The sequence below is a fragment of the Argiope bruennichi genome, chromosome 7 (assembly GCF_947563725.1).
Source record: "Argiope bruennichi chromosome 7, qqArgBrue1.1, whole genome shotgun sequence".
NCBI lineage: Eukaryota > Metazoa > Arthropoda > Arachnida > Araneae > Araneidae > Argiope > Argiope bruennichi.
The window spans coordinates 13,437,637-13,458,451 of record NC_079157.1 but is presented as its reverse complement, the minus strand read 5'-3'; the positions used below and the strand labels follow the sequence as shown (position 1 = coordinate 13,458,451).

Below are 20,815 nucleotides of genomic sequence, written 5' to 3'. Positions count from 1 at the left end.
GCATCACCGTCCCATGAGTTCGAATTCTCATGTGGTACACCCGGCTGTGAGAGACGTTCACTGGTGATGCATACATGACACGCCAGACGCGAAAGGGTAAATTAAGTGGTTAATAATATTTCACATAATATGGTTCTTCAGGGCCAAAAAACTATTATAAAATGTATGCTTCACAATATTTTGAAGTGTATTTCTTGATCGAAACAAAATAATATCCTATCATTTAAGTCACGGGAATTCTTTCAAAAATAAAACTAAAAACTGAATTTTATGATGTAAGGGATAAATTGTTTGAATCATTCTTTGAGATATTACATAAATTTTGTAAATTATTCTATAACACACTTAAGATTTCAATGCCGAGAGATATTATTAAACAACATGCTTGGTTTCAGCCAAAAAAAAATATATTAATTATAATTTAATCAATTACATTTCAATTTAAATTTGAAATTTTTCGGGAGCAGTTAGAAAATTCCAGAATACATAGTATAATGAACAGCTAAAAGCTTCTATAATAGCATGAGTTATATAACTATCAAAATTTGGCGCTTAAAAATATGTTGCTGAAAACGCTATTAAGAGACCAAGTTACATAAAACATTTAACTGAGAGTTTTAACGACCCATTATTGCTATAAAGAAACCAAATAAAATACCGACAGGAAAAACGAGAATATATTTCTCATTTTCTTTATCAATTGCCCTTCTTTTGAAGAAATACTCATATCCATTATCCCAAAATTCAATTCAAAACGCCGCTCACTAATACTATATTTCCAACCAAGCATAAATTATTTCCATTCTTCTCATTTTTGATTACATAATTTATTCTTAAAACGATATTCACGCTATAATAATTACTAATTCAATCTCTGAAACCAAGCACAAATTACTTTAGCGTGATTTCAGCGCAGTAATGAAAAGATCCGAGCAATTGCGTTACCGTCCAGCATTGTGGGCTTCATTAAGAATCTGATCATGCGTTTTAGGAACTCCGAGATTTACTGATTGAGGAGCTGGTTTCTGGCGTTAATGCGTACCTGAATGCGGGGGCGTAATGTGATTTAGATCTGAAATTGGGTGTCTGGGGTACTTCATTACATATCTGATATAGCTATCACAGATAATTTTCAGCGCATGCACTTTGATTAGCATAGTGTGATTACCGTAATTCTACGTGATTCTGAAGCATGAGAGGATAGATGAAATGTTCATTAAAGAAGGCGTCTTCATATGTAATGGCCGTTTTATGTATGTAATCGTATCGAATTCCAGGTTTAGTTTAGTTACGTAACGGGACGTTAGTTACATTAACGTCCCGTTGTAAAGCAACACTAGGGCTATTTTGGGACGGACCTCGTAATCTTGAACCGCAGTCAGATGACGAGGACGACACCTGTGCTGGTATCAGAGGGAGGACGTTTGGCATGACGGATTTAACGTGCAACAGACCCCCTTACACGACGGTTCTTCGGTAGAATCGGGTCTCGAACCTGAAACCCTACGCATCACAAGCCGAGACCTTACCACCAGGCCACCGCGGCCTCGTCGAATTCCAGGAGCATTTTATATTTGATTTGATGCTTTCAAACTGAGATAAATTACAGTCTATTACCTTGAAAGGCTGATATTCTTGAATTTGTTTTTCAGTTGAATGTGTAGTTCCACACCAGAATGAAGTTTCCAAAGATTCGTTAGTTATAAAGAAGCGTACGCACTATTTAGTTAATAATGCCTTCAATCTAATAGAAAATGGGTGATTTCTGACTATTTTTACTTTCTTGTATACACAGTATAAAGAATATTTAGCGAATTGAAATGCGCGAGGATAGAACCTGGGACCTTGTGGTTCGCAGTCCAGTATCATGACCACGATACAAAAGCATATGCTCGTGTAGCGTAGTTGTTAACTGGCTTATATACTATTCACCACAGACTCTCCCTCCAGTGAGTCGGAGGAGATACGAACGATATGGCTGCTGAGTGGTGATATATTATTTATTAGCTGTTGAGTCTAATGTACCCATTTGAGTAGCGCCAAGCGTTATAGCGAGCATGTGCGGGTGAGTAGTTGCTGCGTCAAGTGAGTCTGACGATTTTAGTTGCCAGTAGATGGCGCCACAACAGCTGTGCGAAGGTTGAATGTTCATCGTCCGAGGTCGCCAATTTAGCGATTTGGCGATGCGCGAGGATAGAACCTCGGACCTTGTGGTTCGCAGTCCAGTAACATGACCACGATACAAAAGCATATGCTCGTGTAGAGCAATTGTTAACTGGCTTATATACTATTCACCACAGACTCTCCATCCAGTGAGTCGGAGGTGAGACGAACGATATGGTTGTTGAGTGATGATGTATTTATTGGCTGTTGAGTATAATGCGCCTGTACCCATTTGAATAGGGGCAAGCGTTATGGCGAGCGTGTGCGGGTGAGTAGTTGCTGCGTCAAGTGAGTCTGACGATTTTAGTTGCCAGTAGATGGCGCCACAACAGCTGTGCGAAGGTTGAATGTTCATCGTCCGAGGTCGCCAATTTAGCGATTTGGCGATGCGCGAGGATAGAACCTCGGACCTTGTGGTTCGCAGTCCAGTAACATGACCACGATACAAAAGCATATGCTCGTGTAGAGCAATTGTTAACTGGCTTATATGCTATTCACCACAGACTCTCCATCCAGTGAGTCGGAGGTGAGACGAACGATATGGTTGTTGAGTGATGTTGTATTTATTGGCTGTTGAGTATAATGCGCCTGTACTCATTTGAATAGCGCCAAGCGTTATAGCGAGCATGTGCGGGTGAGTAGTTGCTGCGTCAAGTGAGTCTGACGATTTTAGTTGCGAGTAGATGGCGCCACAACAGCTGTGCGAAGGTTGAATGTTCATCATCCGAAGTCATCAATTTAGCGATTCGGCGATGCGCGAGGATAGAACCTCGGACCTTGTGGTTCGCAGTCCAGTAACATGACCACGATACAAAAGCATATGCTCGTGTAGTGTAGTTGTTAACTGGCTTATATACTATTCATCACAGACTCTCCCTCCAGTGAGTCGGAGGAGATACGAACGATATGGCTGCTGAGTGGTGATATATTATTTATTAGCTGTTGAGTCTAATGTACCCATTTGAGTAGCGCCAAGCGTTATAGCGAGCATGTGCGGGTGAGTAGTTGCTGCGTCAAGTGAGTCTGACGATTTTAGTTCCTAGTAGATGGCGCCACAACAGCTGTGCGAAGGTTGAGTGTTCATCGTCCGAGGCCACCAATTTAGCGATTCGGCGATGCGCGTGGATAGAACCTCGGACCTTGTGGTTCGCAGTCCAGTATCATGACCACGATACAAAAGCATATGCTCGTGTAGCGTAGTTGTTAACTGGCTTATATACTATTCACCACAGACTCTCCCTCCAGTGAGTCGGAGGAGATACGAACGATATGGCTGCTGAGTGGTGATATATTATTTATTAGCTGTTGAGTCTAATGTACCCATTTGAGTAGCGCCAAGCGTTATAGCGAGCATGTGCGGGTGAGTAGTTGCTGCGTCAAGCGAGTCTGACGATTTTAGTTGCCAGTAGATGGCGCCACAACAGCTGTGCGAAGGTTGAATGTTCATCGTCCGAGGTCGCCAATTTAGCGATTTGGCGATGCGCGAGGATAGAACCTCGGACCTTGTGGTTCGCAGTCCAGTAACATGACCACGATACAAAAGCATATGCTCGTGTAGAGTAATTGTTAACTGGCTTATATACTATTCACCACAAATACATAGTAATAGTAAAAAAAATTCGAAATCCAGATTTTGACGAATCAACACGTTGTACCACCTCCCTGAGTTCGGAAAATGCAATTTTGGAAAATGTCCGTCCGTCTGCCTGCCCATGAGAAATATTACTCAGAAACATTTGCAGCTAGATGGGTGAAATTTAGTATACAGTCTTTACACCAAATTTCCAGATTTATATTAATTTTTCAGAAATCTCTGTTTAGAGGAAGTTTGACTATTCGAATATAAGTTAACACAAAATGAACAGAGTTACACAGACAATATTCGGTACATGTATTTAACATTTAATATGTAGACACTTGTCAAATTTTGAACCTAATGTATCTAAGGTTTGACTGTCTGTCAGTCCGTACTTTCAGAAATATATAAATGTGATAATTCAGAAGCGCAAGGACTTAAATATATAGAATTTGATATAGATGTGTTGCTACATGTGCAATTTTGCATCCACTTTTGTTTCAATCGGTTGAGAAAAAACATGACTAAAACACAAATTCGAATTTTTAATAATATCAACGCATGCTGGAGATTAATCGCCAAATAACTCACAAAGAATGACACGATAGATTCATTAAAGATGCCAAGTTAAATAAAATTTAATATTTCGCCACTTAAGTGCGTCAATACCAGGTAAGGAGTTCTCTGATATAACAAATTTATTAGAAAATATGCTGACTTCCTTGCATAGGGGTAGCGCATCTTCCCCATGATCTGGGCATCCCCGGTTCGGGCATGGTTGTTCTTCATCTGTGTTCCATCTGTGAGTTGTGTGAATGTGCCCCCCTGTAAAAAGGGGTTGTGCAAGCGAATGTGTGAGTTTCATTTTCGTATAAGCTAGAAGTCAAACTTTTGCCCTCGGGTGCTCAGGGGACTTTACCCTCAGAAGCTACTGCACTCCCTTTCCATGGCAACGCGGACGAGACGCATCATCATTTGAAAGTATACGAGATAGTTTTGGGAAGACAACCCCCACTGGTTTCTTACTTTTTTACAGTTCTGAGCTGACACGCTATTTAACCAATTGATTATAGGCTGAAAGTAGGCCATTTAAACGTGTGAATTTTAGGGGGGGGGTGAAAACAACAACAACAACGTTTTCCTCATTTCTAGTAATTAGATCCTAAGAAAAAAGACCTTTAGATGATAATTCTGTCAGCACTTTTCCTCGCCATCTTTTAATTCATTCGCCATACATGACTCTACTGAATTGTGCCATGGAATAAACGATTAAAAGGGCGATTAGTATAAAGAACGATTAGTCCAATGACAGTAAAGATAAAACGAGAATAATCAAAATGGTATCAAAAGTTTAAGTCGTCTATTACAATATAGAAGGGGATTTCCCCGAATTTCTGTCACAACTGAAAAGGAAGTTTCGTTTCCTAAAATATATATTCAGTTTTATTCACTGCTATATGAAGAATAAAATGCTTCATATTGCTCTGGATCAAATCAAATTGTGTGTAATATGTGAGCTGTATGTGAGGAAGTTGAAGAAAGAACACTCTAGCTGATTCTTTGAAAGTTAAAATGTATTCGAAGAAATAGAAATAATCAACATTTTAGGGATTAGCATTCAATTAATTAACCATAGATTCTATCAATTCTGAGATGCTCCAAACAATCTTTCAGATAAACTGTGGTGGCTGAGAAGTTTCTTATCACTGTAAAAGAATTCGGCCTTTCGATTATTCTGAAGTACCTGCGCATGAAAGTTCTCATAAATGAGACGGTCATGGTACAGGAATTTATAATTCTGAGCGAAATCAAGATATTTTAAAATATTGTTGCAAATATTAAAAATATCTTTTATATATCTTCATTTTCAAAGACCGTAAATTCATATTCCATTTCTTATGTCACAGACTCTTAATATGTGAGTGGATTTATCAAATAAATGGCTGAGCACAGTAAATAAGGAAAAGAGAACTAACGGTAAAATTGGTAAGTTGCCAAATTGGAATAGATTTTATAAATGCGCAACATGAAGCTTCCGAACAAAATAACTATTTATAATTTCTACTGAGACCAACATAAGGAATTTTTGCTCCGAATTTATTTTTTTAGAAACTTATTTTCGTTTGGCTCTAAACTGAATTGAAAGAAAAAAATAAATACACTTTCAATGACAATTTATGTCTATAAAAGAAACACGAAAAAAAAATATGCTAAATGCGTCTACGAAACGGTTCCTAATATGTGAATGCATCAATGCTTTCTGAAACTTTTAAAGCTTTTTTTTTTTTTTTACTTTCTTAAATATGAAATGGGTAGTGATAAATAATTATAATGGTAAAAAAGAAATACTTAGAGAATTTTGTGAATAGATACCATTTAGAAATCTAGAAATAAAAAAATGTTGAATAGTGCTACATGGTTTCTGTCTGCTTCATTGCGAATAATGATGATGAAAAAACACAATAAGTCAGATCGATAATTCTAAGTTACGTCGGTCTCTATGTGTTACCACATTCAAACCTGTAGAAAATATGTTTCATTTTACAATTGTCTTGAAAGTATATTTGTGCACTGGAAACTCAACGGTATGCGAAATAAAGCAGCATTAATGGTCTCCCCTAAACTTTCTTGCATACTCTCTAATAAATTTGTCGCAACAGAGAACGCCTTACAGAGAATATTAGCATACAATAATTACAAAATATTAATTTTTAGAGTGAATTTAGAAATTTTATTGAATCTATCATATAATTTTTGGTGAGTTCTTTTGACGATTAATCTCTGGTGTGTGGTTAATAGTAACCGAAAATCGAATTTGTGATTTAGGCATGTTTTTTATTCCAAAAGATTGAAACAAAAATTTGACAAAAAAAACTGTATTAATATTCGCAAAATATAGTACCTAATTTGATATATTTAAGTCAAAGCGTTTTTATATCATAACATTTATATGTTTTCGGGCAGGCGTCCTGGCATAGGGGTAGCGCGTCTTCCCCTTGGTCTGTTCGTCCTGGGTTCGAGTCGCGGTTCGGGCATAGTTGTTCTTCATCTGTCCCATCTTTGAGATGTGAGAATGTGCCCCCCTGTAAAAAGGGGTAGTGCAAGAGAAAGTGATGCGTGAGTAGCTAAGACGTACTGCTTGGCCCTATTTGGCGCTGCTAAAACAAGAGACGCTCCCTTGGCTTAAAATCGCTGTCTTCATCAGCGAGCTTGTCCATGGCAAGTGCCATTATAAACAACAACAACGTGTTTCGAGAAGTGCAAACCGACACACTCAAGCCGTTGTTGCCTACTTTCAAACTTTGGCAGTCGTCTTCAACATAGATGCGAAATCTGCGCACTGAATCTTATTTACCTAGTTCTCTTCATTTTGTAGTTCTCGTGTTAACTTATAATCGAACTGCTGGACAGACGAACTTCCTCTCTACAGATTATATTTAAAATTTGATAGAAATTAGCAAAATTGGTGTAAAGACTGTATACCACATTTCACCCATCCCGCTGAAATATATTTTTATTTATTTATTTTAGTCACAGACAGACAGTAGTACATTTTCCAAAAAATGCATTTTTTTTAGGAAGGTCTAAAACGCGGGGATTTTTTAAAATCTCGTAAAAATGTAACCTTTAATATATTTTACTTTCAGTATATCAGCTGTAAAACAACCGAAAAATTGTATCAAAAATAATTTTTCATTGGGAGATGCAATCACTATGAGGGTATATGGCGACGATAGCCACGCCCCTTTGTAAAAACTACCTAACTCACTCCATTCTCGAATGACCGAATGCACCCATTGATTCTTTCAACAAACCTCCGATGAAGGGGTGGTTTCGAGCCTTGAAAATAAGGTTGGGTGATAATACCATATCAATCCGATGCCTTATATTAGGTACACAAAACTGAAATAGTTTAGATAATCAGGTGTTAGTATCAGATTTTGGACTAGATTCATATTTATTGGTCCATCCTTAGAAACGTTATATGCAGGCATGATCTTTTAATCAGATATATTTCATACCTAGTCGTAGTTACTTATGTCGAATGTATTTGCCATCTTTCACATTTCCTATACCAGCGAAGCCTTTTCATACTTCTTTCGCATACTCGTCAATCATTTTCAAACACAATACCATCGCCATATCCTTCCTTATCAGCACCTCTTCTAAGAAAACCGAAATTCCAATTTGGAAACATTTTTTTTTATCAGTGTCAGTTATGACGTAAACGCGAGTGCAAGAATTGATATCCACCGAGTATCCGATTTCATCCAAACGAAAAAAAAAAACGATTACCATATGTTTCAGATATATTAGTGTCAGTTACAAGCGAGTATCAGAATTAACCTGTACCTAATACAGCAAAACCATTTATCAATCCAAACCTGCTCGGGGAAAAATTTCATGAATTGAGTCCTCATACGTTTGAGTGCTCAAAGGCGCTACAAAATTGATTATAAAAGAAAGATATTCACAAAAGGATTTTGTAATCAATAAAGAATATATATTTTTTCTAAAATATTTAGATTATTCATTATTTTCAAAATTATTTTTATTAATCTTTATAAGATTTGAACACATGTATGAAGTTTCAGGAACCGATACGTTTTATCATTTGAACATCACCTTTTCAACTTGAAAAAGGAATCACAGAACGAGGATGGAAAATAAATTAAAATTAAAATTATTTGTTTCAAAACTATTTTTATTATTCTTGATAAGATTTGAACACCTGTATGAATTGTCAGGAACTGATAAGTTTTACAATTTGAACATCATCTTTCCGATTCTAAAAAAAGAATCATCGAACGAGGATGGAAAATAAATTAAAATTAAAATTATTTGTTTAAAAATTATTTTTATTATTCTTGATAAGATTTGAACACCTGTATGAATTTTCAGGAATTGATAAGTTTTATCATTTTAACATCACCTTTCCGACATGAAAAAAGAATCACAGAACGAGGATGGAAAATAAATTAAAATTAAAATTATTTGTTTAAAAATTATTTTTATTATTCTTGATAAGATTTGAACACCTGTATGAATTTTCAGGAATTGATAAGTTTTATCATTTTAACATCACCTTTCCGACATGAAAAAAGAATCACAGAACGAGGATGGAAAATAAATTAAAATTAAAATTATTTGTTTAAAAATTATTTTTATTATTCTTGATAAGATTTGAACACCTGTATGAATTTTCAGGAATTGATAAGTTTTATCATTTTAACATCACCTTTCCGACATGAAAAAAGAATCACAGAACGAGGATGGAAAATAAATTAAAATTAAAATTATTTGTTTAAAAATTATTTTTATTATTCTTGATAAGATTTGAACACCTGTATGAATTTTCAGGAATTGATAAGTTTTATCATTTGAACATCACCTTTCCGACATGAAAAAAGAATCACAGAACGAGGATGGAAAATAAATTAAAATTAAAATTATTTGTTTAAAAATTATTTTTATTATTCTTGATAAGATTTGAACACCTGTATGAATTTTCAGGAATTGATAAGTTTTATCATTTTAACATCACCTTTCCGACATGAAAAAAGAATCACAGAACGAGGATGGAAAATAAATTAAAATTAAAATTATTTGTTTAAAAATTATTTTTATTATTCTTGATAAGATTTGAACACCTGTATGAATTTTCAGGAATTGATAAGTTTTATCATTTTAACATCACCTTTCCGACATGAAAAAAGAATCACAGAACGAGGATGGAAAATAAATTAAAATTAAAATTATTTGTTTAAAAATTATTTTTATTATTCTTGATAAGATTTGAACACCTGTATGAATTTTCAGGAATTGATAAGTTTTATCATTTGAACATCACCTTTCCGACATGAAAAAAGAATCACAGAACGAGGATGGAAAATAAATTAAAATTAAAATTATTTGTTTAAAAATTATTTTTATTATTCTTGATAAGATTTGAACACCTGTATGAATTTTCAGGAATTGATAAGTTTTATCATTTGAACATCACCTTTCCGACATGAAAAAAGAATCACAGAACGAGGATGGAAAATAAATTAAAATTAAAATTATTTGTTTAAAAATTATTTTTATTATTCTTGATAAGATTTGAACACCTGTATGAATTTTCAGGAATTGATAAGTTTTATCATTTGAACATCACCTTTCCGACATGAAAAAAGAATCACAGAACGAGGATGGAAAATAAATTAAAATTAAAATTATTTGTTTAAAAATTATTTTTATTATTCTTGATAAGATTTGAACACCTGTATGAATTTTCAGGAATTGATAAGTTTTATCATTTTAACATCACCTTTCCGACATGAAAAAAGAATCACAGAACGAGGATGGAAAATAAATTAAAATTAAAATTATTTGTTTAAAAATTATTTTTATTATTCTTGATAAGATTTGAACACCTGTATGAATTTTCAGGAATTGATAAGTTTTATCATTTGAACATCACCTTTCCGACATGAAAAAAGAATCACAGAACGAGGATGGAAAATAAATTAAAATTAAAATTATTTGTTTAAAAATTATTTTTATTATTCTTGATAAGATTTGAACACCTGTATGAATTTTCAGGAATTGATAAGTTTTATCATTTTAACATCACCTTTCCGACATGAAAAAAGAATCACAGAACGAGGATGGAAAATAAATTAAAATTAAAATTATTTGTTTAAAAATTATTTTTATTATTCTTGATAAGATTTGAACACCTGTATGAATTTTCAGGAATTGATAAGTTTTATCATTTTAACATCACCTTTCCGACATGAAAAAAGAATCACAGAACGAGGATGGAAAATAAATTAAAATTAAAATTATTTGTTTAAAAATTATTTTTATTATTCTTGATAAGATTTGAACACCTGTATGAATTTTCAGGAATTGATAAGTTTTATCATTTTAACATCACCTTTCCGACATGAAAAAAGAATCACAGAACGAGGATGGAAAATAAATTAAAATTAAAATTATTTGTTTAAAAATTATTTTTATTATTCTTGATAAGATTTGAACACCTGTATGAATTTTCAGGAATTGATAAGTTTTATCATTTTAACATCACCTTTCCGACATGAAAAAAGAATCACAGAACGAGGATGGAAAATAAATTAAAATTAAAATTATTTGTTTAAAAATTATTTTTATTATTCTTGATAAGATTTGAACACCTGTATGAATTTTCAGGAATTGATAAGTTTTATCATTTGAACATCACCTTTCCGACATGAAAAAAGAATAATCGAATGAGGATGGAAAATAAATTAAAATTAAAATTATTTGTTTAAAAATTATTTTTTATTATTCTTTATAAGATTTGAACACCTGTATGAATTGTCAGGAACTGTTAAGTTTTATCCTTTGAAAGTCACCTTTTCGACTTTAAAGAAGAATCATTGAACAAGGATGAAAAATAAATTAAAATTCAATTGAAAGACTAGTATTTGTGAAGTGAAAGATTTTTGTAACAAGGAAATTTATATATTCGTTTGAAAAACGGGGTTAGAATGTGTCTCCATTGACTCAACGCGGATCATTGAACATGCATCGATTCGCTAAAAACAAGTATCAAATGATTCATATTCTTTGATGAAACTATTTTTTAAATTGAATATCGCCCAGTTAACTTGAGGTACGTTGTGGAAGCAACATATCCAATCAATAAATGCTCAATCCATAAAATTGATTCTTTGCGCTTCCATGAACTCCAAGAAATCGATATTTTCAATGGCTGATATGATTCGATTTCACTTTTTGTAGGTCTTTAACTTGGATTTCTATTATAAGGAGTCCGGAAGTTCCATCAGATTTGAAAAGTCACAGAACACTTTACCATGTGACATTTTCTGGACTATTAGAGTATGTGCCTACCCTAAAATAAGAGTTTTCGTGAAAATTATCGAAATTTTTATTATGTGCTCATTTTATAGCCCATACATTTGCGATTCCAGAACTGTTTCATTTTTGTTCTTACGTTAATTAGAAGCAAAGTTACAGCTTAATCAATAAACCGGAAGTTGATTTTTTGCAACCGGAAGTGGGAATTTAAAGGGACGGAAAAATGCGAACAATAAATTCATTCTATTTTGTAATTTTTAATCGATATAAATGCCAAAATCTTTTTTAAAAATATAAATAAACGTTTCTTTTTTCATTTTTTAATTATTTTTTTCAATTCTGGCAGCCATTTTTTTAATTCAAGTTTCAGTAACTGAACGACAATACTATTACTTTTGTAGCTTGTTTGCACTCGCAATTCAAAGCGTTTTTCTTGTATTCAATCGATTTGTTCAAAATTTTAGCATAATTATTTTTATACAAGGGGTTATCAGGAAATATGGAAGCTGTTGGGGCTTACAGAATTTTTGAAATATCAGTATTGAAACGAGAGTTACAATACACCGAATATTTTGGTGATGATCTCTAAGGCATTTCTGAAAGTAAAGGATGTCTATGGAAAAGATACAGTTACAAAGCTTGAATGTGTAAGGCACGTTCAAAAAAGAGTAGTGTCACGACTTAGGAAATTAAAAATGAAGATCAAAGGACTCGGTGGAAAAGGAAAATTAACTGATAAATTTATCGATAACTTGGAATTGCTTTCCGTAGTAATGTTGGAGATATTGGAAAAATGCAATCTGCTGTTATAGCTGCTTTCTTCGACTGCTGTTCTAGCAGTAGAAACTTAATGCATAGAATGCTGTCCAGAAGGGTGGGACAGCAGATGTCGATATCAGCAAGCTATGAGCAACGGATCAGAATATTCAGAAAAATCACCAGGTCTTCCTAGTTCTGCCATGAAAGTGGTGAAATCAACATATTTAGAACTCTGATTGACTTTCTAGGAATTTTTGAATTCATGGAGATGGTATAAAAAAGTTAAAATATCTGATATTAGAAATAACGACACATCTTACCCCATTCCTTAGAGTGATACATATTGAAACCTGAATGATAGCATCAATAGCCTAATGCCGTTCAGTATTTACTTTAAAATATTGAAAAACAAACAAGAAAGAAAAAACTTTTTTCTACTTTTTTAAATGTTTAAACGACATACACATTCTGCACCATTCCGTACAACTAAATGCTTAACATAAATGCTACATTTCCCTTCAAATCTTGAAATGTTAATTTTTTTTGTAAGTTTATACCCGGCTTGGTTTTTATTTAGGTAAAATAATATATAAACATATATAAATAAAAAGAAAAAGACTGAAGGAAGAACAAAATTATATTTAAAAAAAATTAGCATGTTCGTTGTCTCTTATGTTAATTGAAATCGTTTTATCACATTTATTGTTATACGTATTGCCACACCAACCATTAAAAAAAATCATTGCATTTATTTTACAGCAAGTTACAGTAAATGATATTAAAAATAAATTATGATAGCAATGTCAGAAAAATATTTTATATATCTATCAGCAACGTTAATTTTTAAGTAAAAACTCGCTTTGTCGAAGTAAAATGCAAAATTTCGTCATAATTTGTAAAATTTCTCAAAAACATCTATGATAAATTATTTCCGAGAGGACTGTTTTTGAAAACAGTCATTTTTTTTTCATATAAATGGAAAGTATTTTATCCTTAACTTTTTCAATGTTCATTAGACAAGAACAAAAAAATATATTTTTGTTTGAAAGAATCAAAACTTTAAACAAATACATATGTATCAACCGTTTCTTTATATTATTTAAAAAGTTAATTTTATATCCCTTCAGATCCCTTTTCTTTCTAGCATATTTAAGATCTATACATACGATTCTTGCCGTTGAATGGAAGCAGATTATTAATCATCTCTATATTTCAAATAATTCGGAAACCCAAAGAAACAGTCCCGCAAACATCAACCATTATACCCATTTAGGCCAAGTTTTATTCCATGTCAAATTTCATAATCCTAAGATATGGTATGAATTGACGCATGCATCCCATTAATTCTAATGTTTGCAAAAGAAATCTCAAAACTACTTCTTTATCTGATATTTATTTCCCTATTTCTTCTCTTTTGGCAGAACTCCACGTCACCCCCCCCCCCACACACAATACCACCACCACCACCATCACCGCCACCATAGCGCTGATTTCTTAAATTAGTATTTCATTCGAAAGTTCTAGATATGTTATTATTGGGCGCTTGAATCCCACCAACACTTTTTGTTTTCCAGAGGTATCACAAAATTAATTCTTTTTGAAAATCATGGCTTTAACAACTTGTCTTAAGTCGACATTTTGTAAACATATATAACAATCAGAACGCCCTATGTTTGATGACTAGATGTGTTTTAATTAATTCGTTTATTTGTTGTGATTAGTACATTTAGTGATTTGTCTGACAAAAACTTACTTAAAATTAAACGAAATAGCTAAATAATTGTTGTTAATAAGACGGACGAATTTCTGGTCGCAAAAGGTAAATAGTATCAAAGACCCACTCCTAAAGAAAATACTTTATAAAAGCTACAAATACTTAGTGACGTAGCGCTCCGTTGCTGTCCTTTTTGGCTCTCATAACAGACTTATTAGAAGATATTTCTTTTTAAGTAATTCCAAATTTCCATTAGAATCGTTTGGTAAAGAGGAAATATTTCACCTTAATTTTCCTCTATGAATAAAAAATATTTGTAACATCTTTTTAGCATTTTTTTTTTGTATCATCCACTCAATTTACTGTAACTTTTGACCAGAGAAATCTATCATTTTCGATTCACTAAAAAAATGGAACGAATATAAACAAACAACATGATACGAACATGAATATTATGATGGATCATGAATATCTTTATCGATTATCAAACAACATGAATATCTTTATCGATTCGAAACAGAATTGGGTTGAATTTATTGTAAAAAATATCACCATAAAAGAAAATATATAAAAGAAATATGCATTTTTTATATGTAATATGCAAAGCAATAATAGTTAATGAAACATATAAATAGAACAGAGGGCCAAATATTTGTGAAGCGACTGGTTTGGAAAAAAAAGATTGAAAAGGAAATCTGATACAAGCAAACGACTTATTTTGATTAAAAAAAGAAATATATTTCACAAAATTTGCCAAATATAAAGAGAAATTAAAAGAACAACAAATATAATTGTGTTAAAAAGGATATTAAATTCTATTTGTAAGCATAATTATTACCACTAACTGCATGAATCAAAATTTCAAACCCTTTTCAAATAATTATAACTATTGAAATGCATCTTGATCATTTAATTTCATCTTCTTTTTTTCAAAAGTAGCATTTTTATTAAATAAATCTATAATAAAATAATAGCATGCTATAAAAATATATATTTTGTTTCTTATCGGTTTCTCTTTTTCATTTTTCAGTTAGAATAAACACTGCAATTAATTTTTTTCCCTCATTTCTAAAGAAATACGTTCTGAAAGAAATAATGATTAAACGAAAAAGAAATAAAGAATTGCGAACTATTTGAAAATAATTCTTTTAAATACTGATAACGACAATTTTTTTTTCTTCGAATTAAAAAGAATGTAGTAATAACATTCAGGTAGTTATAAGATAAAAATATGTTTCATTGTTTCTTATCAAAATAAGTTTGAGAATTTTACTGAATTGACAGTATGTTTTCACACTAATTGCTGCGATTATTGACTTTTTAAACTTTTTAAACAGATTTATAAGATATATAATAGTAAATAATTCATATAATAAACAATGTAAAAATTAAGAATAAAACACATTTCAAATATTTTTCCATAATGAGCGTGGATGATATTTTAAGGTAATTTTTTTAAAATTTTATTTAAAATAAAAAAAAATGTTTTCACTCTCTCGGTGGATTGATATTTTATCTATTTCGTGAAGAAAATAGATAGACTTGGTTTTATATAATGAAAATAAAAGAGAATATTTGGTACCGTAAGTGTAATAAAATAGTTTTTCCCATGAAACAAAGGATGAACAAAATATAAATTTTATATACTTATATCACACCTCTACAGCATTAAATAAAAGCTTAAAGAAAAACTGAATAATATCCACATGAATAAAGAAAAAAAAAGTTAAGATACGAAAATATAAAATATTTTTCTCTCATTAGTGAAAATAGTTTTGCTATATTTTATATCTATCTTTTCCTTGATCTTGCCTTACAAATTAACGAAAAACATTAAACATTAGTCTTTAAACAAATAATACTCTAAAATAATAATTTAAATTAAACCGATTGTTGTCAACAAAGGAAAAACATTATTCCATAGAAAAAAATCGTTTGCCTAAAATTTTCTTGATTATAGATAGCTTCAAATCAAATTTATTTCATAAATTTCATGTTAATAAATTGAGAGAGAATAGACTTTTATGCAGTCATATTGAATCACACATCAATGAATATATTTCTATAAAAACTAAATTCCTTTGTGAATAATTCTCCAAATAATCTTCGCATACAATATTATTATAATAAAAAGTGCAGGTGCCCAAAAGATCAGAAATATTAAAATTAAAAAGAAAAATATCATTAAAAAAGTGTCATGTATCCAGCTATATAACTGCTTGCATATCTTTAAAATATGCAAATAAAATAAACCTTCATGCTGTTGCGGAATGGAAAAAAAAAATAAATGTATATTTCTTACAAAAATTTTAATTATCGAAATATTCTAATATTTCTTCCTAAAATCTAACACATAAAAATTTCTGACATGGAATATACTTTAAAACTATCAGATAATTATCGCATAATTATACACCAAGTAATCAAACCTTCAATAATCCATTCCTATGAATGAGAAATATCCAATTGCACTATTTTCACGTGCGACATACATTCCACAACAAACGATCATTTAAATGAAAGATTTAATGAGCACTTACCAATCCTGATGGTCTCTGGCAAAGCACGCACTTTAGGAAGAAACCAATTGGTGGCAGAAGCACAGATTACCACAGCCACTAGCACTTGCAGCAACTTGGCCATGGCCATAAACCACCTTACATCCACCAGCTGCAACCCATGGCCATGGTGAGAAGATCTTTCCAACGCCTTGGCTGTAGCAATGAATGGGGCTTCCGTCCGACGCGGGGCGCAAGCTCCCTTCTGCAAAGGGGATAGAAGACGAGGGGTTGAGGTGGGTGGGTATGCCCCGCGGAGGATGGGGATGAGCGCATGCGCAGAGCAGAGACACTGAGAGCCATCGGTGAGAAACGGATGTTAGGGAATGTCTTCGTATCAAGGAATTGGGTGGAATGACTCCGAAGTCGATCCGTCTTTTGGGGTCAAATTACAGGTGCGTCCGATGATCTTTTCATGCGAACAACAAGGAATCGGTGATGGGAAATTAGGACAAGGGAATGTTAGATTTTTGATTGATGTTATTGATGAGTTGATTGATGTCATTAATGAGAAATATAATAAACGTACCTTTCATATCAAATGACGTGGTACAGAATTGATACTTTTACATAACTGATGAAATGAGTAGATCATTTTTCGAGTTCATCACGGTAATAGTATTTTTTTTTATAAGGCAATCACATTTATTTTGCCTTCTGATTATTTCTACTTAAGGATCACAATGCTAATGATGGAATGACATATTATTTAAAATTTTGGAAGAAATTATACAATTTTTTCCTAATTTAAGAAATTTTGTATCATAGTCTCGAATTATTTCTTCATTGAAAATCTATTCTACAAATATAAACAAATTTTGTTTATATTTGTTTTCATTTTATTCATCTCGTTCATATGTATTTAAATATATGTAAAAAATATCTTCTCAATAAATATTTTTTGGAATTATATTTTGACAAACAGATATTATAAATAAAAATTGTTCAAGAATTTACTGGATTACAACTCAATTTATCTAAAAATTAGTTTTAAATATGCCTACGATAAGTAAATAAGGGAAAATTATGATAATCAATGGTAAATAGGCCAGCAATACGTAAATAAGGGAAACTTATGATAATCAGTGGTGAATATATACCTATGATAAGTAAATAAGGGGAAATTGTGATAAGCAGTGGTATATGCCAACGAAAAGTAAATAAGGGAAAATTGTGCAATCAGTGGTAAATATGCCTGTGATAAGTAATTAAGGAAAAATTATGATAATCAGTGGTACATATGCCAACGAAAAGTAAACAAGGGAAAATTGTGTAATCAGTGGTGAATATGCTTATGATAAGTAAATAAGGGAAACTTACGATAATCAGTGATAAATATGCCTATGATAAGTAAATAAGGAAAAATTATAATAATCAGTGGCAAATATGCCTGCGATAAGTAAATAAGGGAAACTTATGATAATCAATGGTAAATATGCCAACGAAAAGTAAACAAGGGGAAATTGTGTAATCAGTGGTGAATATGTCTATGATAAGTAAATGAGGGAAAATTATGATAATCCGTGATAAATATGCCTATGATAAGTAAATAAGGAAAAATTATGATAATCAGTGGCAAATATGCCTGCGATAAGTAAATAAGGGAAACTTATGATAATCAATGGTAAATATGCCAACGAAAAGTAAACAAGGGGAAATTGTGTAATCAGTGGTGAATATGTCTATGATAAGTAAATGAGGGAAAATTATGATAATCAGTGATAAATATACCAATGATAAGTAAATAAGGGAAAACTATGAGCTGTACTTGACACTGGATGTTAAGGATAAGAATATCTTAAAATATTAATTCATTAGTATACTTACAACTTAAAAAGATTAAATCAACTTATTATAATCTTTTTAATACAAAACTATTAAACATCTTCGAATCCAAATGAAATTTTTAATTAAATTCTATTATATTTTGCATGTGATAGAAAGACTAAGTGTGTTACATGAATGCTTAAAAATAGAACTATTGCATCCAGATAAGATTTTACTAATAACAACCTGCATGATTTTAATGTTCTTTATGCCAAAATTGAATATTCATAATTCATAATATAATCACTTAGAAATATCTGGAATTTGAAGAAATGACAAATACATGAACAATTTTTATCAAGTTCTTAACATAAAAATTCATTTTAAATCGTTTCAATAAAGAAAGCTGAAAATAATATTTTAAATAAAATTATCATAATAATAACTTGTTCTTATTCTGAGAAAATTGTTAAGAGTTGATATTTAACTAGGAATTCAGGAGCTTAATGTTGTTAAGGAAATATTCGAAACCAAGAAGGGCTTTAAAAAAATACACTACAGTTTTGAATGTAATTACAATTAAGTGATGTAATTAATGTTTTTTTACGTTAGTATTCCTGCTCATTTGAATGTTAAGCATCAGTTATCTTGTAAATTATTTTGAATTACTTTTCGTGACATAAGAAGGTACGACTTGCTTAGAAGGTAAGTGTCACGAGATTATATAAAGAAAAATTACTTTAAAAAACAATCCCGATACATGTGTACGTAACTACCATATTGTTCACAGGAACTGAATGAAATTTTAGTTCAAAGTATTTTACTCAAAAACCGTTTGAAAAACAACATATAAACTCAAACAGTTACGGTTAGAATGACAAAATTTCAATATTTTTCAAATGGCAACACCGATTTTTTTTGTTAAATTGTGTTTTTCACAGCAAAAAAAAAAAAAAAAAAAAAGAAACAAATAGCATTGGAACGGTAAATGTAGCACGGATATCACCAGCTGTAGACCCACCGTAGCAGTTTGTTATGAACGAGGATAGAACCTAGGAACTTGTTTTTCGCAGTCGAGTAACAAGACCACAAGACAAAAGCAATTGCCCTGCCTTCGTAGCTGTTATCTAGCTTTTCACCACACCACTAAGAAGAAAAAAGAAAACAATCAATAGCAACCGAGAAGCAACGGAAAACAAAACATTTTATCGAGGTCCACAAATTTTCTACTTGACCTACTTTATCCACATCGACACTCTGCATGCGGCAGATGGTGCCTAGAATCAAAGCGCGTATCATGTCGAAAGGAATCTGTTGAACTTCATATTTCTGGTAGGCAAACCACCGTGGTTTTTATCTTTTCTTCTTAGTCAATTTAGCGATTGTGACTTTCGTGCTACAGGTGTCGTTTCAATGATTCTTTTTTCTCCTATGAAGTACACATTTTGGTGTACCATTTTAAAACTTTGAAATTTTGTCGCTGTAACCGTAACTATTACAGTTTCTCTGCTGGTTTTCATATGATTCTGGAGCGCATACTTCAAAATACCTTAGCCAAAATTTTATTACATTCTTATGAATAATGTGATAATTACGATCTCATATATCAGGATAATTTTTTATAAACACCCTGTATATATATCAGACATCTATAGAAGCATGTGTGCCAGATTTTTTTATTACCTATAATACTCAGTGCAAAAATGATTACTTGAAATCGAGAAAATTTAATTCTATTGAAACGTAATTCTACAACTGCAAATTCTATGTAAAATCGATTTTAGTATATATAGTACTAGTTCATGATTGGAATTCGGTATTCAGAGTGAAAGTATGTGAGCAGAGTTAGCATTTAAAGATGAAATAATGTGGAACTATTTTTTTCTTCTTTATTTGAAATTAACCCCTAAGTGGAGACGGGAGTCAAATTGAATCTGCTTCTTCATTAACTCTGATTATCGCATGGTATTTTGTCCTTGAATACAATCATCTCCTCAGTGCCTTCAAGTTATTCTTTCAGCAGTACGTTGACGAAAGTTTAAACATGAACACAAGCGAATAAGCGAGTTTTATTCGTTTTCAAAGTTTTTGTTCTAATTTATGACTTTATGTCTCTGAAGCTGCTTTTAATTTGAATAATGCAAAAGGAATAAAGACATATTCTTAAAATAATATTTTAAAATATTTTATTCTTCATTTTTATTTATTTTTAATTCTAACAGCTGTTAACAGTAGAGTAATTCCATAATATCTAAGCGAAGTAAATATTCATTAAAAGATTGCTTAGGATTTCCTTATAATATCTTTTCAACATTAAATATTTACATTTTAATATTAATTTTAACATTTTTAATATTAATATTTTTAATAGTTTTGGTAACTACAGGATTTTCAGAACGTATTGTTTCCAAAATAAATTCCCAATGTTGC

The 20,815-nt window shown here is 31.6% G+C and overlaps 1 protein-coding gene across 1 annotated transcript in view; it reads right to left on the bottom strand.

Annotated features, from left to right (window-relative positions):
• LOC129976140 (glutamate receptor ionotropic, kainate 2-like) overlaps window positions 1-16,803 on the bottom strand; it is a 435,413-nt gene extending 418,610 nt beyond the window's left edge. Inside the window, exon 1 of the mRNA XM_056089551.1 lies at window positions 16,601-16,803. Within this exon, the coding sequence (XP_055945526.1) occupies window positions 16,601-16,709 (109 nt within the window). The 5' untranslated portion in view covers window positions 16,710-16,803. The remainder of the gene's footprint in view (window positions 1-16,600) is intronic.
• Window positions 16,804-20,815: the final 4,012 nt, after the last annotated feature.